At 48.2% G+C, this 19,305-nt stretch overlaps 1 protein-coding gene across 1 annotated transcript in view; it reads left to right on the top strand.

Annotated features, from left to right (window-relative positions):
* Window positions 1-19,305, top strand: part of Psd2 (pleckstrin and Sec7 domain containing 2) — a 51,860-nt gene that overhangs the window by 14,440 nt on the left and 18,115 nt on the right. Inside the window, exons 3-8 of the mRNA XM_076912804.1 lie at window positions 889-1,296; window positions 2,268-2,717; window positions 3,079-3,273; window positions 7,060-7,140; window positions 10,024-10,136; window positions 10,884-10,942. Coding sequence (XP_076768919.1) covers window positions 932-1,296; window positions 2,268-2,717; window positions 3,079-3,273; window positions 7,060-7,140; window positions 10,024-10,136; window positions 10,884-10,942 — 1,263 coding nt within the window. The 5' untranslated portion in view covers window positions 889-931. The remainder of the gene's footprint in view (window positions 1-888; window positions 1,297-2,267; window positions 2,718-3,078; window positions 3,274-7,059; window positions 7,141-10,023; window positions 10,137-10,883; window positions 10,943-19,305) is intronic.

Raw genomic sequence — 19,305 nt, 5'->3', positions numbered from 1 at the left:
GAATAAGGCCACAGCCCATTGCACTTGTCTTCCGCCTTCCTACCCGGGACAACTTGGGCAGGAAGCCTGGAGATTCACCAGAGCCCAGTGTGGCTTCAATTTCCCCAGTGTGCTTCTTAGAGTCTTTCTTGAGTTCTTCCTTAAGACTGGGTGAACCCCTGTGAGGGCCATCAAGAAGAAGGGAGCCCTGGACCCCTTCTTCTTTATGGCATTGCCAGATACTTGTGTTGCAGGGGCAGCCTTAGTCTGTACAGCAACACACCGGCCCAGCACCCTGGACAGCGGCCCACGCTGGGCCCCCTGTGGCTGTCGGCTGTCTCCAGGCTTTCCTCTGGCATCTCTGGAATCAAGCTGCACTTCGGTTAACTTCCTTGATTTCTCTCTTAGAGACCCCTTTAAAAGCAACTCCTGGGTCAATTCCCTCTGCTAGTTACAAATTCTGGTTCCTCTCTGTTGTGCAGACCAGGCGGAGAATGTGTGGAGAGGTACATGGCCAGCCAAGACCAGCCTGGGTTTTGTCTTCATTTACTAGTAGAATACAGAGGGGCCTTCAAGAGCTTCTGGACACTTGCCAAGTTCCTCACTACCTGGGTCTTCCTCACAGGACTCTTGTGAATTTTAAAGGATAAATCAGAGACCCAAGAAGTAATAAGGAAGCCAGGGGCTGGGGTACAAGGGCCAAGCCAGGAGCCAGAGGACAGCTGACAGGGGCTGAAGTGAGAGTATCACAGCCTGAGCCTGTTTTCCAATGGAAAGTTACTAAAGATATAATTGTGGCCATTCCCCTGCCTCTGACAAGCTGCCCCTGTATTGGTTTCATAGGACTTTGGGCCTTTTGTCTCTTGTCCTGTCTGACTGACTGTCTTTCTCTCTCCCTCTTCTATCTAGCAGCCCTAGGGGCTGGCAGGGACAGGTGGAAACAGTGACTGCCATGGATGAAGAAAAGCTTCCATGTGAGCTGCACAAGGAAGGGGGTGCTACCCAAGACCACAGCATGGAGCCTGAAGAAGAGCCTGGGGTCCAGAATGGAACAGCAGCCAGTGAAGGCCTGAGCAGCCACATCAGTGGTCCAGACAGTGGGAAGACGGGCACCTTATTGGGCACCATGGAGCCTTTGAGAGACCCAGATGTAGCCCTGTCTGGTCTTAGCCTCTCTTTGACCAATGGCTTGGCTTTGGGACAAGATGGGAACATTCTGGAAGATTCCATAGAATCCAGGCCCTGGAGTAGTGGACCAGCAGAGGAGGAGGATGCCCCTAGGAGTTCTTATCCAGATGCTGAGGACCCTCAGCTGGGGTGAGTGGGTATCCTGGGACAGGGACTCACATACTTCTAGCTCTTTGATAATATAACCTGGGGCCACCCTCTTAGTCTCTCTAGAAGTCTGAGGTTTCCTGTCCCCATTTTCAGCTTCTGAGTGTTAACAGAACCCTACAGGGGAATTCAGAGGCAAGTAGGCTTGCTGTACCTCCAGCCCTTGGCCCCCACAAACCACAACGAGCAGTCTCTATGACAGACTGTACTCTGTCTCTACCAGTTGACATGAGAGCTTTGAGTCCACTCAAAATACGTAGATGTGACAGGTGGGTTTTCTGGCCCATTTTCCCCAAGATGGTCCCGGCTGGGCAAGCTTTGTGTTCTTGCCCCTCCCAGGAAATTTTCCTGAGATTTTGTAAGTTGTATCAGGAACTTAGTGTCTATCCTACTCAGTGGAGTTACAGTCTGTTTCTCAGCAGAAGGTAGAGAGATTGGTCTTGGGTACCACTGGACAAGGAGGGAACGGGTAGGGGGATGTCTAAAGGCCAGGGAGGGTGGGAAGGACATATGCAGAAGTCTTGAAGAGCATAGCTGTAGGCCTGTCTCGCCTGAATGGGCAAGTACACAGGGGTGTGTAAATGTGTATGGGGATACATGTGTGTGTGTCCTACCTTTACATTGGTATATGCACAGGGGTGTGTGAATATGTACGGGGGCATATGTGTGTGTCTGTGTGCATGTATATATTCCTAATCTGCATATTGGAATTTGCATAGGAAATATGTGAGAATGCATGAGGCTCATGTGTGTGGTGTGTGTGTGCGTGTGTGTGTGTTTATCTGTATGTGTCCAGCCAATACATTTAATTAGTGTATGCACAGGAATATATGAGTTTTCATGGGTCATTTGTATGTGTGTTCAGCTGCTAGCTAGAGACTGGTGGTGTGGTAGCTAGCCTTAGTGTCAGGGACATCTAAGTAGGATGGTGACTATGCCCTTGCATTCTATAGGCTGGATTGTCCTGGCGAACCAGATGTTCGGGATGGCTTCAGTGCCACTTTTGAGAAGATTCTGGAGTCGGAGCTACTGCGGGGCACCCAGTATAGCAGCCTGGACTCATTAGATGTGCTGAGTCTCACTGACGAGAGTGACAGCTGTGTCAGCTTCGAGGCCCCCCTTACACCTCTCATCCAGCAGCGGGCTCGAGACAGCCCTGAGCCTGGGGCTGGGCTGGGCATTGGGGACATGGGGCCTGAAGGGGATCTGGGGGCAGCTGGTGGTGGTGATGGGGAGCTGGGCAGTCCCCTGCGGCGGTCCATCTCCAGCAGCCGCTCAGAGAATGTCTTGAGCCACCTGTCACTCACATCGGTGCCCAATGGGTTCCATGAAGATGGGCCTGGGGGCTCAGGAGGGGATGATGAGGATGATGAGGACACGGACAAGTTGCTGAACTCTGCCAGGTGAGGAGGAGTGGAGTGGGGGAGGGGTTGGGCTGGGTTCTGGGGAGCCACAAGTGAGTAGGGGAAGTGAGAGCCAGAACAGGCAAAGCTTTCTGGATGACAGTGTCCAGGATCCACAAGTCCCCCCAGGGTCATCCTGTCTATACTCTGCACATTTCCCACTCAGCTCTTCCATCTTACTAACTCAAAGTGGGCCATATTTCTGGGCTGAGCACAACCATGCCTGATTCCGTTTGAGCTACTTTCTGGAGGTCTGACACTCCCCTGCTGCAGTGATGCCTCTAGGCTCAGAGTGGATTTTCAGAGGTCCCTTCTAGCCACACACAGGGCATCTGACTCCCTCCCTCTTTTTCATTTGCAGTGACACAAGCCTTAAGGATGGCCTGTCAGACTCGGACTCAGAGCTGAGCAGCTCTGAGGGGCTGGAGCCTGGTGGCACAGATCCACTGGCCAATGGGTGCCAGGGGGTCAGCGAAGCCGCTCGCAGGCTAGCCCGACGCCTCTACCACCTTGAGGGCTTCCAGCGCTGTGACGTAGCCCGGCAGCTGGGCAAAAAGTGAGTGCATCTCTCCAACTTCTATCCCAGGCAAAGCAGATCCTATCTATGCCATCCTCAGAGGAAAGGGATGTCAGTGACTTCTTTTATGGGTGGCTGGTGCCCAGGAGCTCCCACCAGGCCTTCAAGGACACCTCCTGGCACTGTCCCCATTCTTGACCTCGCCCTAAATCTGTTTCCTTTCTGGGCTACTTGGGGGAAGGTGGTTGCTGTCAGGGAGAGGGTGGTGACAGGCGGCTCCTCAGGGCTGGAGCAGGGTGGGGGATGTGGTTATAGTGTTACGAAAGGCAGTAGAAAGGACGGAATAACCCAACTGAAGCAGAGTTCTACCCAGCGGGGCTAGGTGGAGAGGAGGGCCTGTGAGTGATTTGGGGTAAATGTCTGGACCCTGGAGGTCAAAAAATGTGTCTGGCTTCATCAGACCTATCTATTGGGACCAGCTGAAAGGACTGCACATCTGAAAGCACAGGCATAACCTTCAGATTGCATGGAAAGGACACTAGCCATGTAGCAGTCCTGGTGAGCATTGGTGCCTGGAGTGTGTATGTGAGAGATGAGGATGACATATTCTGAGTATGTTTGAGCATACTCAGATGTGGGCCCCACATTGGCCCTTCTGTTCACAGGGACTCCACCACCCCAGGAAGGCTTAGAGGTGGGCGGAGCTGGCCAGCTTTCCATGCCACTCACAAAACTAAGGGAGACAGATCAGACCTGGGTCAGGCTGAGATGAGAGCTTTAGGTCTCAGGAGGCCTTCCTACACCCTCTGACCCTTCCTTGTGCCTTGGGCAGTGGGTTCCCAGGAGCCCTTCCTAAAAATTACAACCCATAGACTTCTTTGGCAAGCTGAACAGCTCCAGGTAGGTGGAACCTGAAAACAGCCTCCCTTCCTTGGGAGGATGGGTTCTTGCCATGTTTCCATGGTGCCCTCTGCAGGCTCCTTCAGTAATTGCTGCAGCTCGTTCATCCCATTCCCAAATCGGTGTGTTGGGGCGGTGGGGAGGAAATTCCCAATTCCTTATCTCCAGCTGTTAGGTTTTCTGCCCTGGGTAGCTTGTGTACTCTTCCTTTCTTTTCTTAGTTCCTCTAGATGGGTTCTTACTTTACTGCTTCTCCTTGAGAAACCTCTCTACCCATGCTTCCTTCAGTAGCACTGACGTACTGTCCACTCCTTTCTATTTCAAGTTTTTGTTATGAAACACACACACACACACACACACACACACACACACACACACACACCAGATAAACACCAAACTTTTCATACTCATTATGAAACTTCCAAGTGTTTTGAGGTATCACTATATAGCCCAAGCTGGCATTTCGTCACCACATCCAGACCTCAGCTTTGATGCCCTTCCACCATCATTGGAAGAATGATGTATTCTTCCACACCGAGCACACTGAACCTCAGCTTTTCTCCCCATTAGTTGGAAGTATATTCAGACACGTTGCTGTTTAACTCATAGTGCTTTACCCTATCTCTAGCCGGTAAGAATTTTTATGTAGTTCCATTTTAACACTTAACTATATTAACAAAAATTCCTCATTACCGCTCCCATTTGCTGTTTTTCCTTTTCTATGAGTCTATAAAAAACATTGATTTAGTCAGGCCTGGCATTGCAGACATGCTATCCCAGCTACTGGGAGCCTGAGGCAGAAGGGTCACAAGCTCAAGACTTGCCTGGGCTACAGTGAGTTCAAGAACACTCTGGGAAACTTAGACTCAGAAATATATAAAATAAATATAGAACTTGGCTGTAGCTCAGTGTAGAGCACTTGCCTTATGTGTGTGAGGCTCTGCGGTCAATCCTCCATACCTCTGCCAAAAGAAGAAGAAGAAGAGGAGGAGGAGGAAGAGAAAGAGGAGGAGGAAGAGGAGGAAGAAAGAAGAAGGAAGCAGAAGAGGATAAAGAGGAGGAAGAAGATGAAGGGGAGGAAGAAGATGAAGAGGAGGAGGAAGAAGGGAAAGAAGAAGAGGAAGAAGAGGTGGAGGACACAAAAAGAAAAAGAAGAAACTGAGTGTTCAGATCAGGTCTGGAATACTCTTCACACGATGTACCTGACTCTCTGTTTCACTAGTGCCATTCAATAGACAACCCCTCTTTTTCATTTCCCCTTTCTCTTCCTGGTTCTCCTAGTCTCTCTGTGTGTGGTGCATGCAGCATGTACATCTGCATACATGCATGCATATACATGTGGAGGCCAGAGGTTAATCTTGCTCATCTTACTTTATTACTATGTCTTAAATCAGGGTCTCCCATGGAATCTGGAACTCTCTGACCAGCTAGGCTGGCAAGCTGCTGCCATCCTCCTGTCTCAGCCTTCTCAGTGATGAGACTGCTTGTCTACACCACCACACCTGGCTTTTTATGTGGGTGCTAGGGATCAAAACTCAGATCTCTATGCAAGCATTTAAACACTGAGACCATCTTCTCAGGGCCCCTCTCTTTTTAAGTGCCATATATCGAAGAAACTGCCATTTTCCCTGAAGCATTTTCCACACTTTGGATGTGTATGTGGTTTATGTCACATATCCTTCTAGTTCCCATGATACGGGAAGTGTGAGGATTATTATTATTATTATTATTATTATTATCATTTTTTAAAGCTTCATGAAACACATTCTTCCTTGGCCTCCGGGAGGGCACAGACCTGCCCTCTGCTGTCACAAGGTCCTCTTCACTAGCTCTTTCCTTGGTCCAGATCTTTAATGGGGCTGCTTTCAGAGCTCTGCCCTGGGCTTGCACATTAGAAGAAAATATTTATATTTCCTGTGTATGGATGTATGTGTTGTGCGATTGTAAACAATGTATGTGCAGATGCCCAAGGAAGCCAGAAGAGGGCGACAGAGAGCCACTGTAGCTGGATTGCAGGCAGTTGTGAGATAGCTGACATAGGTTCTGCGAACCAAATCAAGCCTTTGGGAGAGCAGTGAGTGCTCTTACCCACAGAGTCATCGAGTCAACAGTCTGCCCTCAAGCTCAATATGACCTTGAACTCGGACACTATCATGCTGGGGATTGAATCCAGGACTTTGAGTGTGGTAGGCAAACACCCTGAGCTACATCCTCAGCCCATCTGTATGTTTAAAATTTTACTTACGTTTGAGACAGGGTCTCATGTAGGCAGGCTGGTCTCAAGCTCCCGGTCCTTCTACCTCACAGTGCTGAAGTGACAGGTACACATTGCCACATCAAGCTCCCCACACCTGATTCTCACAAGGGCTCAGATCTCAAAACACCATGCTGTCTCTTACAAGGTTACCGTCACAGCAATCCAGCCAGTTCTATCCTCATCCTGAGCTGTGACATCACCTTCTCAGTCATTTCCTTTCTGGTGACTTCAGAATCCTGAATGGTCTCATCTTAGCCCCCTTTTCTGGACCCATTCTTTGCGGTTCTCCACTCTGCAGGCATGGTGTTAGCTTTAAACTCTGCAGCCACGCCCTGATCCTTACTGTGACCTGAGGCTGGGCTCCTGCCTTACCTCTGTTGCTCTCCTGGTATCTTGATTTACATTTTGTCATCTCCTCTGCTGGGAACACTTATATCAGCCCAACTTGCTCCCTTCCCTGAACAGGCTCTTACTGAGCTGGCTGAGACATCATCTCTTGATGCCACAGAACAAGGATGATCTCTCTGAGGGAACAGAGGGAGCCAGCCCAGGATCTGGGTAGATGTGGGTGGTGGTTAAGGGGACTCTGGGGCCCACTTCCCCAGTACCTGATGTTCTGGGACTTGGGGCCTGCCTCTGACTGACATCTTGTTGTACTGTCTTGGCAGCAATGAGTTCAGCCGGCTGGTTGCTGGGGAGTACCTCAGTTTCTTCGACTTCTCAGGCCTCACCTTGGACAGAGCTCTCAGGTCAGTGGGGCTGGGCTGGACAGTGTCCACAGGTGTTGGAACAGCATGTCTGCCTTGTCATTCTAGCTACCTATTTTTGCAGCATAGACTATAATATCTATATTTCAGCAAGTCTATTATGACTTTTTATACAACCTTTTGCAAGTCTTGACCCCTCTGGTCAAGCTGTGGAGAGAAACTGTGGGTAGTTGTTGTCCAGAAACTCAGTGATTGCCAGCTAGTGTGATGGGTGATGGGGGATTCGGGTATAGTCATAGCTCTTCTGGAGGGGAAAGGAGGGCAATGGTTTCCCTGTATGGAGCACTTCCTGCTTGCCAGATACCATAGGTCTTTTTACTCATGGTCGATGTTTGTTTGTTTGTTTGTTTTTGTTTTTGTTTTTTTTTTTTTTGAGGCAGGGTTTCTCTGTGTAGCTCTGTCTGTCCTGGAAATTGCTCTGTAGATCAGGCTAGCCTCAAACTCACAGACATCCCTCTGTTTCTGCCTCTTGAGTGCAGGGATTAAAGGCGTGGGCCACTACCATCTGTCTATATCTGTCCTACTTTGATGGTAAAGGGGACTTTATTGAAGTTATTTCAGTGTCTGGGTCTCAGGAGGGTCAGGCATGAGCCTTGGGAACAGGAGAGGTGGGATGGGTGAATGGAGGCCGGTGTCATCAGAAAGAAGCTCAGCCAGGCCTGAGGAGGGAAGGGCAGCATCTCAGAGCTAAGGGTGATGTCTACAGATGCTAGCCCCACTTGCTGGATCTCAGATATCTCTTAATACTTTTTAACAATCAGTTTTTATTCTGTTCCTCTGTCTTGATTGAGATGTTTTCTGTTGTCTTTTAGTGTACTTGTCATTTTGTTATGTCCAATAGCAAATAAATGAAGCCAATAAAAACTATTGAGGGCCTGGAGAGATGGCTTGAGAGAGCGGCAAGTGTGAGGACCACAGTTTATACCCCTGGCATCTATGTAAATGCTAGGTGGGCATGGTATCTGTAACCCCAAAGCAAGCTGGCTTTCTTGGTTCAAATGAGAGACTCCACTTCAGTATACAAAGCAAAAAGCAATTGGGGAAAACAATCGATGTCAACCTCTGGTCTTTGTGTGCACAGGCATGCACATGCATGCACATGCATGCACATGTATGCACATGCATGGACATGTACTTACACAAATTTAAGCACACATACCCTCATGAATGTATACTACACATGCATACATACCCCCAAAGAAACATCATTAAGTTTTTATTCTCAGTTACATTTTTCATTTCTAGAATTTCCATCACCTTTAAACTTTAAAATAGATTCTAGTTCTCTATGGGATGCCCCATCTTTTCACTAACACATTTGAATCGTGTATATATTTTTTTTAGTGTATTCCTGATTCATTCTCTGTGTGTGTATGTGCATGTTTGCATGTGTGTGCCTATGTGTTTATGTGCCTGTACATATGTGTGTATGTGTGTGCACACTTGTTTGCATGTTTGTGTGGGTGCATGATATATGCATGTTTGCCTGTGTGTGCATGTTTGCATGTGTGTGAGCATGTTTTCATGCATGTGTGCATGTGTTGTATGCATGTTTGCGTGTGTGCATGTGTGTTTATGTGTCTTGTGTGTATGTATATGTGTGTGTGCATGTGTGTGTGTTTGTGCATGTGCACATATTTGCATGTGTGGGAACTCGTGTGTGGAGGCTGAGGTTGATGTCGGGAGTCTTTCTCTGTTGCTCTCCACCCTATTGTTTGAGGTCGAGTCACTCAGATGAATCCAGGGCTCACAGATATGACTGGTCTGGCGAGTCGGCTTGCTCCAGGAACACCCTATGCCTGCCTTCTGATCGCTGGGATCACAGGCGGCCACTGTGCCCACCTGCCAGTTACAGGTTTGGGGATCTGAACTCATTTCTCTAAACCTGACTCAGTGTCTGCTTCTGTTTTCTGGTTTTTCCTCTTGGTTTCCCAGAACCTATTGTTTTTCTTAGTTTTTCCTTTACAAGGCAACTGGAAAGGACCATGGGACACAGTCCTAACCCAGCCAAGGCTGGGCTGAGGAGAGGCAGCTGTGAAGAGGGACATCTCTCAGGGTTGGCTCTGACCTCGGCCTTGCATAGGGGCCATGTCACCGAAACTGTTCTGAATCCCCACTTTACTGCCTCTTTGTAGTAAACTGTCCTCATCCCCCTCCTCAGAAAAAAAAACCCTCCACCTCTGGGATTCACAGCTCCCTAACCTTCACACCTTCAGAGTCTGGCAACTGTGTGGCCATGTGCTTACAGGCCCTCAAGGCTCTGATGTGTTCTCTAGCCCCACAGAAGGATCCGGTGTACTGCCTCTTGCCCATGGGCTTTGTCTGTGATACACCTGGGTAAAAGGTGGCTGTCACATGTCAGCCTGCTTCTGTCCTATTCTCTCCATCCTTAGATCATGGGACTTGATTGCTTCACCTGTACCTTAAGGCAGTGTACTGCTGCACTGGGGGGTGGGGGATCTATATTGTTCTACTCCAAGCAGATCTATCTTGAGCTGAGCTTCTGGATTGTATCAAAATGAGGGAGATCAGAAAGATAGTGTTAAGTGGGTTTGGATCATTGTCATGGGTGCTGTGCTGAGGGCCTTATGTGTTGGGTCACTAGAGTGAAGCATGACTGTCTAGAACCTGGAGACCCACAGAAGGCACTGGGTGTAAACATCATATCCCTGCCTGAGGTCTTAGACTCCAGAGGCTATCTTGGAGGGCCAAGGTTCTGCCTGGGCCTGCAGGGGGTGTTTAGACCCTAGTTCAGGAACTAGCCTCATGTATATGTTTGTGTGTGGGAAATAAGTCTTCTATTCCAGTCAGAAAACTGTATCAGGGACTCTGTGATTCACTCAGCAACCTTGGATTACATTCTAGAACCTTCCTGAAGGCCTTCCCACTGATGGGGGAGACACAGGAACGAGAACGAGTCCTTACCCACTTCTCTCGTCGGTACTGCCAGTGTAACCCAGACGACAGCACATCCGAAGGTACAGTGTTCCCTGGTCACCTTCCATGAGACTCGTCTAGCTGAGACCTAGTCTTTTCCCACCCTGGCCCAGCTGCCACATTTGTCTTGCTTGCACGCAGGTCCAGGTGGGACATAAACTCTGGCAAATAGTAAGTTCTCAATTAAGATGGAATGAATACAATTAGGTGTCACCACAGCAGACTCATACCTGAAACCCCAGGGGTTGGCAGGATGAAGGCAGGACGATTTAAAGCTAGAGGTCAGCCTGAGCTACAGAGAGAGACACTGCCTCAAAAACCAAAACAATAAAATGCCCAGGGATTGTGGGATGGCCTCCTGGACAAGAGAGCCCAGATGTCTTGCTCATGGTCAGTCCATTCCCAATGCCTATACCTAGAAGCAGGCCTGACTTTTTGTCAGGAAGGGGATATTCCATGCAGGTCTCTTGCAGAGGCAGAACTTGCCAGATGGATGGACCTGGATCTTAGGAACTGACGGACTGAATCCCTTATTGCTACTGTAGGGACATAGCTTGGAGTCCAGAGCCTTTCCTCAGTCTAAGTAAGGTTCAAGGTGAATGTGTCTGCAAGAGGCAGACATCTGGGCTAGAGAATCACCCATCCTTGGCCCTGAAGTGCCTGGGAGCAGATGTCCACCTTTCTTTCTCTATATGGCTTCTGGCCTGGCTCTATGGGGAGGCAGGTGGGAGGCTTTGGGTGGGAATGAGTGGGTTCTCACACTGAGGATACTTTCATATTCTATGCAGATGGGATCCACACGCTCACCTGCGCCCTGATGCTGCTCAACACAGACCTGCATGGACATGTGAGTTGGGGGGTCTTTCAAGGGGACATATGCTCTCACTGGCTCCTGGTCATTGAGGGCCAGCCCTGTAGCCAGCTTTCTTGCTGAAACTCCTGATCAGGGTCAGTTTTTTTTTCTCCGTAACAGACCTGGGAGGTGGGCACCTTGCTTTTTCTATACTTGATCCTGTCCTGTTTTTTTCCACTAGCTCTGCTGCGGTTCTGGCTCCTAAGACGAACAGTGAGAGCAGTTGAGGCACATAGAATTCTTCGTTTTGATTTTCTGTGTAGCCCTGGCTGTACTGGAATTTGCTCTGTAGTCCAGGCTGACCCTGAATTCAGAGATCTGCTTGGCTCTGCCTCTCAAGTGCTGGGAATCAAGTCGTGTGCCACCACCTCCCAGCTGAGGCACTGGAAATTTAAGAAGTGGCAAATAGATGTGCCCTCAGGACAGGGTCATTTGATCTGTGGTAGCCTGTGCCTTTGTTCCACCAAGGGCTACATGCTCTTCCGTATCGTCTTTAAAAGCCCAGATGTGGCCTTTCTGTGATGCCATGCCCCAGACAGCTGGTCACTGCCAAATGACAGGTTACTCCTAAGGGGCCTCCTCCTCACCCCTCCAGTCCTGTCAGGCTAGTGAGTGGAAGGATGTGTGGGTGCCCAGGCCCCAGGCTGCCTCCAGGCTTCTCACGCTCACTAATTCCTTCTTCCTTCCTCTGTTGGCTACGGCTCTGGGCTTTCCTGCCCTCCCTGCCTCAGGTGGTAAGTTCTGCTGTTAGAGCATGCATGCTGTATGCTTAGACCTCCTCCTTCACCCCGTGTCCTCCCACACCATCTGCCCCACCCAACTGCTCTCTGGCCATCACTCACTCAGGGCTGGTCAGAGCCCTCCTGGGAGGTGGGTACGTTTCAGTGACTCAGTGACAGGTCAGTATGCCTAGTTCTAAGTAAACCAGAAAGCTCCAGGAGCTATGGGGTGCTAAAGACAAATCTGGGATAGACACGCTTCATGTCCATTCTTGCCTTCATGGGGTAGCTGGGTAATCCTGGGCAAGTCACTGCCCCTCTCTGAGTCTCAGGTTTGGCATCTTCTCGGAGCAGTGATGATTTCCTCCAGTGACTTGGTAGGGACTGGGAGTGGCCTGACCCTGGCAAGAGTTTTGCTGTGAACAATACTTCCACATACCCATGATAGGAACACCACACAGCAGTGTTGTCCATCGCTACTCTTAAAATTTGAGTGATGGATGACCTGTGGGTACAGCCTTGAGGCTGATGGTGTCTGGAGTGGCTGAGGGAGAGGAGGAGAAGCCAAGGCTGGGCTTGTGGGCACGTGGGGCACTGCCTGGGGGAGCCAGACTGTGATGACTTTGGCACAGCCTGAGTGTGGGATGGAGAGAAGACATGTGTCTGTATGATGTGTATTCCCCATGAGCAGAAGTGAAGTGAGCACCCTCACAAGCCAGCCTTTCCCGGGATTGCTCCCTCTGCTCACAATTGTGAGCTTTAGCCACTTGAAAAGGAGTGTGGAAGTCACCCCTCCATGCTGTGCCCACTCTCAGTGGAGACAGCCTCAGCATGGCCCCTTAACTGAGCTCCCTTGAAGGAGTGTTGGTTCAGTGAGCAGTGGGGAGACCTGGGTTAGGGTTCTCCAGTTCTCCGTGTTTGCCCACGGCAGAGCTGTATGGCCTCCAACAAACCTCCTAACTCACTAAGCTTCTATTTATTTTTCTATCTTGTGATTTCCCCTGTCTTTGAGTCTTTTAAAAACATGATTTATTTATGTATTTTAAAAAGTGTATGCATTGATGCTTTGCTTGCATGTCTGTGAGAGTGTCAGATCCCTTGGAGCTGGAGTTACAGACAGTTGTGAGTCACCATGTGGGTGTTGGGACTTAAACTTGGGTCCTCTAGAAGAGCAGTCAGTGCTCTTAACTACCGAGCCATCTCTCCAGCCCCTTGCCTATGAGTCTTAATGCAGACAGCCCAGAGAGCACTTTGCCAAGGCCTGCTGGTTAAAGTAACTGAGTTGTCAGAGGATTCAGTTACTCCTGTCCTTCAGCTCGTTGTCAGAGACAATAAGAGGCAAGTGGACCATAGGGGTCTTTGGAATGCCATCTCTGCTGGAGCCCCTAGAGAGTTCTAGTCAGAGAGGGAGGCTGACTGGCTTGTCAGAGGAGTGGGAGGCAGGAAGACTTCCTATAGGTATGTCTGAACTCTGGGGTCTGACTGGGATTAGAGGGCTGGATGCCAGGATGAAGAGGCAGAGGAGAAGGGTGGTGAGCTCCAGGAGAGCACAGACGGAAAGGAGAGCTGTTCTCGGCCGCAGGAGTGAAGCTGCCTGTGGATGGGTGGAAGACCCTTGGGACAGATGCAGGGATTTGATGCCTGGCTTTAAGACTTCCTTTCAGGTGAGCCATAAAACAAGCTAGGATTGTTCTTACCTCAGGGCCATGCCAGGCTCTCAGGAAAAGGCCCTAGGTCAAAAGTGATGGCCAAGTGTTGCTCTCTGGATAGCAGCGGGGTAGCACCTAACCACAGCTAGCCTCTACAGCAAGGACATAGGCTTAGGAAGATGGCCATCCTACCCTGAGAGAACCAGGGTCACAGCCATGAGATGGGGCTGTGGTCAGACTAGCTGCAGCTTGTTCATGCTAGAGGACAGAGGCTGTGGGAAAGAGAGCCCAGGGCCCAGGGCCCAAGGGAGGTCCTGCTGGTGAAAAGGGAGTCGGGAGAAGGAGACTGGGGCGTTCAGGGTTCTCAGTCACATCTACGTCCCCTGTCCCTGTTCATGTATTTTTGCTTGGCTGTCTATCAATATTTCATTTAAAGCAAATAACTTCATTGGTTTGTCTTCTTTTCTTTGTACCTTGCTCCTTGGCCCAGAGAGAGATGAACTTTAGTTAAGGGTTTAAGTGGGCTTGGAGTGACCACGATGTCCTCATATGTTAGTGAGGTTGTGGAAATCTCCTATACGCTCACTGATTAATTTCATTGTGGTAACATACAGCAGTGAGCTCTGACTATTTTAACCACTTAAAACCATGCGATGTGGCGGCATCGAGTGAGTGCATTCCCAGGGGTGTGCACCCAGCACTACTGACCCATTCCAAAACTTTTCATCGCTCTCAAAATAAGCCTCAACCCCCACCCAGTAGTCTCTCCTCCTCCCCTCCCCCAGCCCCTGTAATGCGGCTCTGCTCCCCACCTGTGTGAGCTGTCTGTTGTAGACACTTCATGTGAGCCGAGTCAGTCAGACAGCATCTGACCTGTGTCTGCCTTATTTCACTTGACGTCATGCGCTCAAGGACACTTCATGTTGTGGCATGTGTCAATACTTTATATTCTTGTTTTGGGGATAAATAGTGTCTCATTGCATGGACGTGCCACATAGGATGTATATGGATATGCATGTGGAGTCATGAAAATGTGTGTGTAAGTTTTAGTTTCTACAAATGTTCTCAAATTTTCTGTTTGAGATAGGCTCTCATGTTGCCCTGGCTGTCCCGGAACTTGCTATGTAGACCAGGCTGGGCTCAAACTTACTGTGTAGACCAGGCTGAACTCAAACTTAGAGAGCTATAAACTGCCTGTCTCTGTCTCCCAAGCATTGGGACTAGGGGTGTGTGCTGCTATACTTACCTCAATTTTTAAAAAACTTATCTTTAAAAAAACCACTTATTTTCTTGTGTGTGTGTGTGTTTGTGTGTGTGGTGCACATGTGGAGGTCAGAGTTCAACCCGTAGCAGTTGTTTCTCCTCTTCCTCTATGTGGCTCTCTGAGGGGTCAAAGGAAGATCAGCAGGTTTGTCAGCAGGGTTTGCCCACTTTATTTTATTTATACTCTTAGGCTCTAGCATAGGTTGGACATGAACTCTTAGCTGTCTTGGCTTAACTCTTTCAAGTGCCAGGTGATGGGCATGCACCACCAGGCCTGTCTCCTTTGTCCAATTTAAATGACTGTTTTGTGTTCTGTTGGCATTCAGTACTCAGGCCACTTTTCAGGCATGGGACCTGCAAATGTTTTCTCTCATCCAATTGGTTATTAATTTATTCTCTTTCTCTCTCTTGATAGAGTCTTGTGATGTAGAACAGTTTTTAAAATTTGAATGACATCCACATTTATCTTTTCTCTCTTTGTGTGTACCTCTCTCTCTCTCTCTCTCTCTCTCTCTCTCTCTCTCTCTCTGTGTGTGTGTGTGTGTGTGTGTGTGTGTGTGTAGGAGGGCAGAGGTCAATCTGGAGTGTGATTCCTCTGGAGCCATCCATCTCTTTTTCAGACAGGTTCTTACTCATTATGTTAGGATGGCTGCTCAGTGAGCCCAGGAAACCTTCCAGGGCCTTCTTCTCCAGTGCTGGGATTACAAGCATGCACTACCATGACAGCCTTCTTGTATGGGTGCTGGGGATCGAACATGGGTCCTCATGCTTGCCCAGTAGGTGAATTACTAATTGCTCTCTTCCTGTCCCTGTTGCTTGCTTGTTTCCTTCCTTCCTTCCTTCCTTCCTTCCTTCCTTCCTTCCTTCCTTCCTTCCTCTCTCTCTCTCTCTCTCTCTCTCTCTCTCTCTCTCTCTCTCTCTTCCTTCCTTCCTTCCTTCCTTCCTCGTCTGTCTGTCTTTCTTTCTTACTTTGTGTTTTGGACATCATGAATCAGAAACTGTTACCAGTGTGGAGGCTCACACCTTTGATTTCAGCACACAGGGGACAGAGGCAGATGGATCTTTGGGAGTTTGAGGTCAGTGTGGGTCAGATCTACATATTGAGTTCTAGGTCAGGTAGGGTTACAATGTAAGACTGGAACAAACAAGCAAACAAACATAAAGAAGAACCCATTACCAGATCCAAGGCCATGAAGGTTTACCCCTATTTTCTTCTGAGAGTTTTAGCTCCTCTACTCAGTCTTGAGTTTTTCATTTCGTTTTCTTCTGCACTGAAGATCGGACTCGGGGCCCCAGGTGTGCTAGGCAAGTACTCACCCACCCAACCTAGCTCTGGGTTTAATTCTGTTCTGAGTAATGAAATACACTGTTCTAACGTGCACCCCCGAGCCTAGCATCTGTGGGAGAGAAAGCACGAGACGCAGAGATCGGGTAGTTACTGCAAAACGAGGCTTTTTAATCTGTCTCACACACGTGGAAAAACGTGGAGAGGCGCGGAAGGGAAGAGCTGTGGAAGGGGCCTGGCTTAAGTACAGTCTAGAGTGACGTATTCACTTCTGATTGGCTGTTCGCTCACCACCCAACATTCAGTGACTTTGGCACGCCTTTCTGCCTAGCAGCTGCGCAGATAATTGTTTACATCTGGAGAAGACACGAGGCTAGCGCCAACTTGGGGTGGCAGATTATATTGCGGCTCCTTACACACTGTGAGGTACAGATTCAGCTTGAGTAATTTGCATTTGAATATCTAGTCCCAGTACCATTTATGCAGAAGAGTGTTTCCCCCATTAAACAGTCTTGGCAGACTTGTTAAGATCTAGTTGATTGGTAAGTGTGGTGTTACAGGTACCGGCACTCAACACTCAAGAAGTCGAGGCATGCCAAACAGGAGTTTGAGGCTGTTACACTGCAGTATATCCGATTGCAGATGACAACAGCAACAACATATGGATTGGTTGTAAATGACAGGGTTGACACTAGAGAGCTCAGCTGGTAGAACACTCGTCTGGCCTTCATGAGGCCCCTGTTCCATGCCCACTATTACACAAAACTGGACGTGGTCACATACTCCTATGATCCTACCACTGAGAAGGTGGGAGCAGGAGGACCAGAAGTTCAAGGCCACCCGTGTCTGTATAGGGTGTTTGAAGCCAGTCCAGGATATATGGAATCTTATCTCAGACAGAAAATACAGGTTTACTTTCTGACTTCTAATTGGTTTCTATTCACTGGCAGCTCTGATCTCATGTGATTGCCCAGTGCTTCCTACTGTGGCTTTCTAGTAAGTTCTCAGAGCGTTTAATAGGGTTTAATAGGTGAGGTCTGTTCTTCTTTGCTCAAGACTGAGTGGGGGAATCTCTTGCAAGCCCATACAAATGTAAGGATTGGCCTTTGCATTTCTGAAGAGAGAGGGGGATATAGAGATTTTGATGGCGATTACCTTGGGTATTCCAGGTCGGTGGGGGAGAATTAGCATCTTAGCAGTGCTAAGTCTTCCTAATCCACGAACAAAGGATGCCTTTTTGTGGATTTATACCTTCTTAATTCATTTTAGAACTCTTGTATAGTTTTGAGTATACAACCCTTTTATCTCTTTGGTTGAATTTTTTTTTTTTTTTTTTTTTTTTAACCAGAGTTTCATGCTGTAGCTCAGAACCTGGAACTCATTATGTAGCTCAGAGTGTCTCAAGCTCACAGTGAGTCTCCTGCCTTAGCTTCCTGAGTCCTGGAATTACAGATATGAGCCCCCATCCCCAATTTCTTTGGTGAAATCTGTTGTTAAGCATTGAATTATTTTTTATTTTTTACTTTTTTGAGACAGGATCTCATGTATCCCAGGCTGGTTTCGAAATCAATATGTAGTAGCCTGGGATGGTCTTAACCTCAGGATCCTCCCATCTCTGCCTTCCTTGTCCTGGAATTCTAGGAGCAAGCTTCTGTGCTTAGTTGATTTTATTTGTGCATGTGTGCATGCGTGTGAGTGTGTGTGCATGAGCATTCGGGTGTACATGTGCGCACATGTGTATGGAGGTCAGAGGTGGACAATGGGTGTCATTCTTTAGTCACTCTGCATCTTATTTTTTGAGACAATATCTCTTACTGAATTTGGAGCTCACTGGTTCAGACAGGCTAGGCTGCAAGCTTTAGGGAATCTCCTGTCTCTGTCTCCCCTAGTGTATAGGATTTTACATACATTATAGATATATGCTGGCTTTCATGTGGGTGCTAGGGATTGAACTCAGATCTTCATACTTGTCTGACAAGTTCCTTCTGGCTGAGCCATTTCTCCAACTCCCTCATTTTACTCTGATTGATGCCATTTCATTTTCTGATTGTCCACAACTACTGTTCACAAATACAACGTGAGCCAGAAAGATGGCTCAGTGGGTGAGGCCTCTTGATGTGCGCATCAAGACTGAGCCTGCTGTAGCTTGGTGACCCGAGTTTGATCCCTGGAACCCATGTAATGGTGGAAGGAAAGAACCAACTCTGCAAAGTTGCCCTCTGATTGCCCCCACCCCATATACCATGCACTTACACAAATAATAAATTTAAATTTTTTTAAATTAAAAAGTATTGAGTTTGACTGAAGCTCAGCAGATAAAAGTGTCTGCTGCTGTGTCTGATGACCCAGTCTGATAAAGGGACAGTATAACTCTTGCAAGTTGTCCTCTGACCTTCAGTATATGCTGGGGCACACACACACACACACACACACACACACACACACACTGTAATGTAATCTAAAAATTTTAAGTCCAGTGCCAGATATTGATTACCTATTTTTAAGTTGTTGGTCATAGGGTCCCCACCCATAGGCCTGCAAAACACTATAGGCTATTGCCATTGATCTTGGTTATCTTCCAGAATTTGATGGTAGACCCCTGTTGCTAAAGACACCCATTCTTAAGTCACAGAACATGGAGAAATTAAGCTACTACTGACCTGGAAGTCTTATCTCTGTTGGCTAGGTGTCATAACACTGGAGGGTGCTATGCACATTGTTGGGGGAGACTAGTCACCAACAATTTTACCCAACTGTGAACTCTGCACACTACATTATCAACTGGCCTGGAAAGACAGGCTTACTGATACAGTAGTGGCATCATCGTTATGGGAGTAACCCCTGGTTGGTTATGGAAGAAACCTACACTTTCTGCTTGGACTTAAGGCCTGCCCCACAAGACAGAATGCATGCCTTGTTCCTTTAACTATGCAAAGAATCAATTGCTAGGCAGGTCATAGGCCCTTGAGGAAAACCTACTGCGATCATTCTGCCACATGGACATAGTATTAAAACTCTCCAAGTACTTACTTTCATATCCACGGATTAGATAATCTTTCAGCTCTCATCAGAGAAGCTTCTTTTTATTATAGATGGTGACTCTTGCAGAGACCCACAAATGGTCAATGTTCAGAGAATGAAAGATTGTGGAGTTCTTAGCTTTAAACTGGTCATCAATAATATATCCCCTAGGCTCAGGGATTACAGTAGAAGACGGGACATAAAGACTGTAAGAGCCAGAGGTACTAACTGCATTGAAATAGTGTTTTCTAGACAAGAAAGGGCAGTTATACATAAGAACTCACAGCAGCCGTGACTGCATGCATAAGCATGCATGAGTACATATGATTGAGGTAGCTAAAAGCCCAGCATGGATGGGGGAGGGGCTCGAGAAATTTCACCCTTAGACAAGGAGATATTGGCAATTGATGGCTGCTGGGC

The sequence above is a fragment of the Arvicanthis niloticus genome, chromosome 14 (assembly GCF_011762505.2).
Source record: "Arvicanthis niloticus isolate mArvNil1 chromosome 14, mArvNil1.pat.X, whole genome shotgun sequence".
NCBI lineage: Eukaryota > Metazoa > Chordata > Mammalia > Rodentia > Muridae > Arvicanthis > Arvicanthis niloticus.
This window is presented reverse-complemented; position numbering and strand designations above follow the sequence as displayed.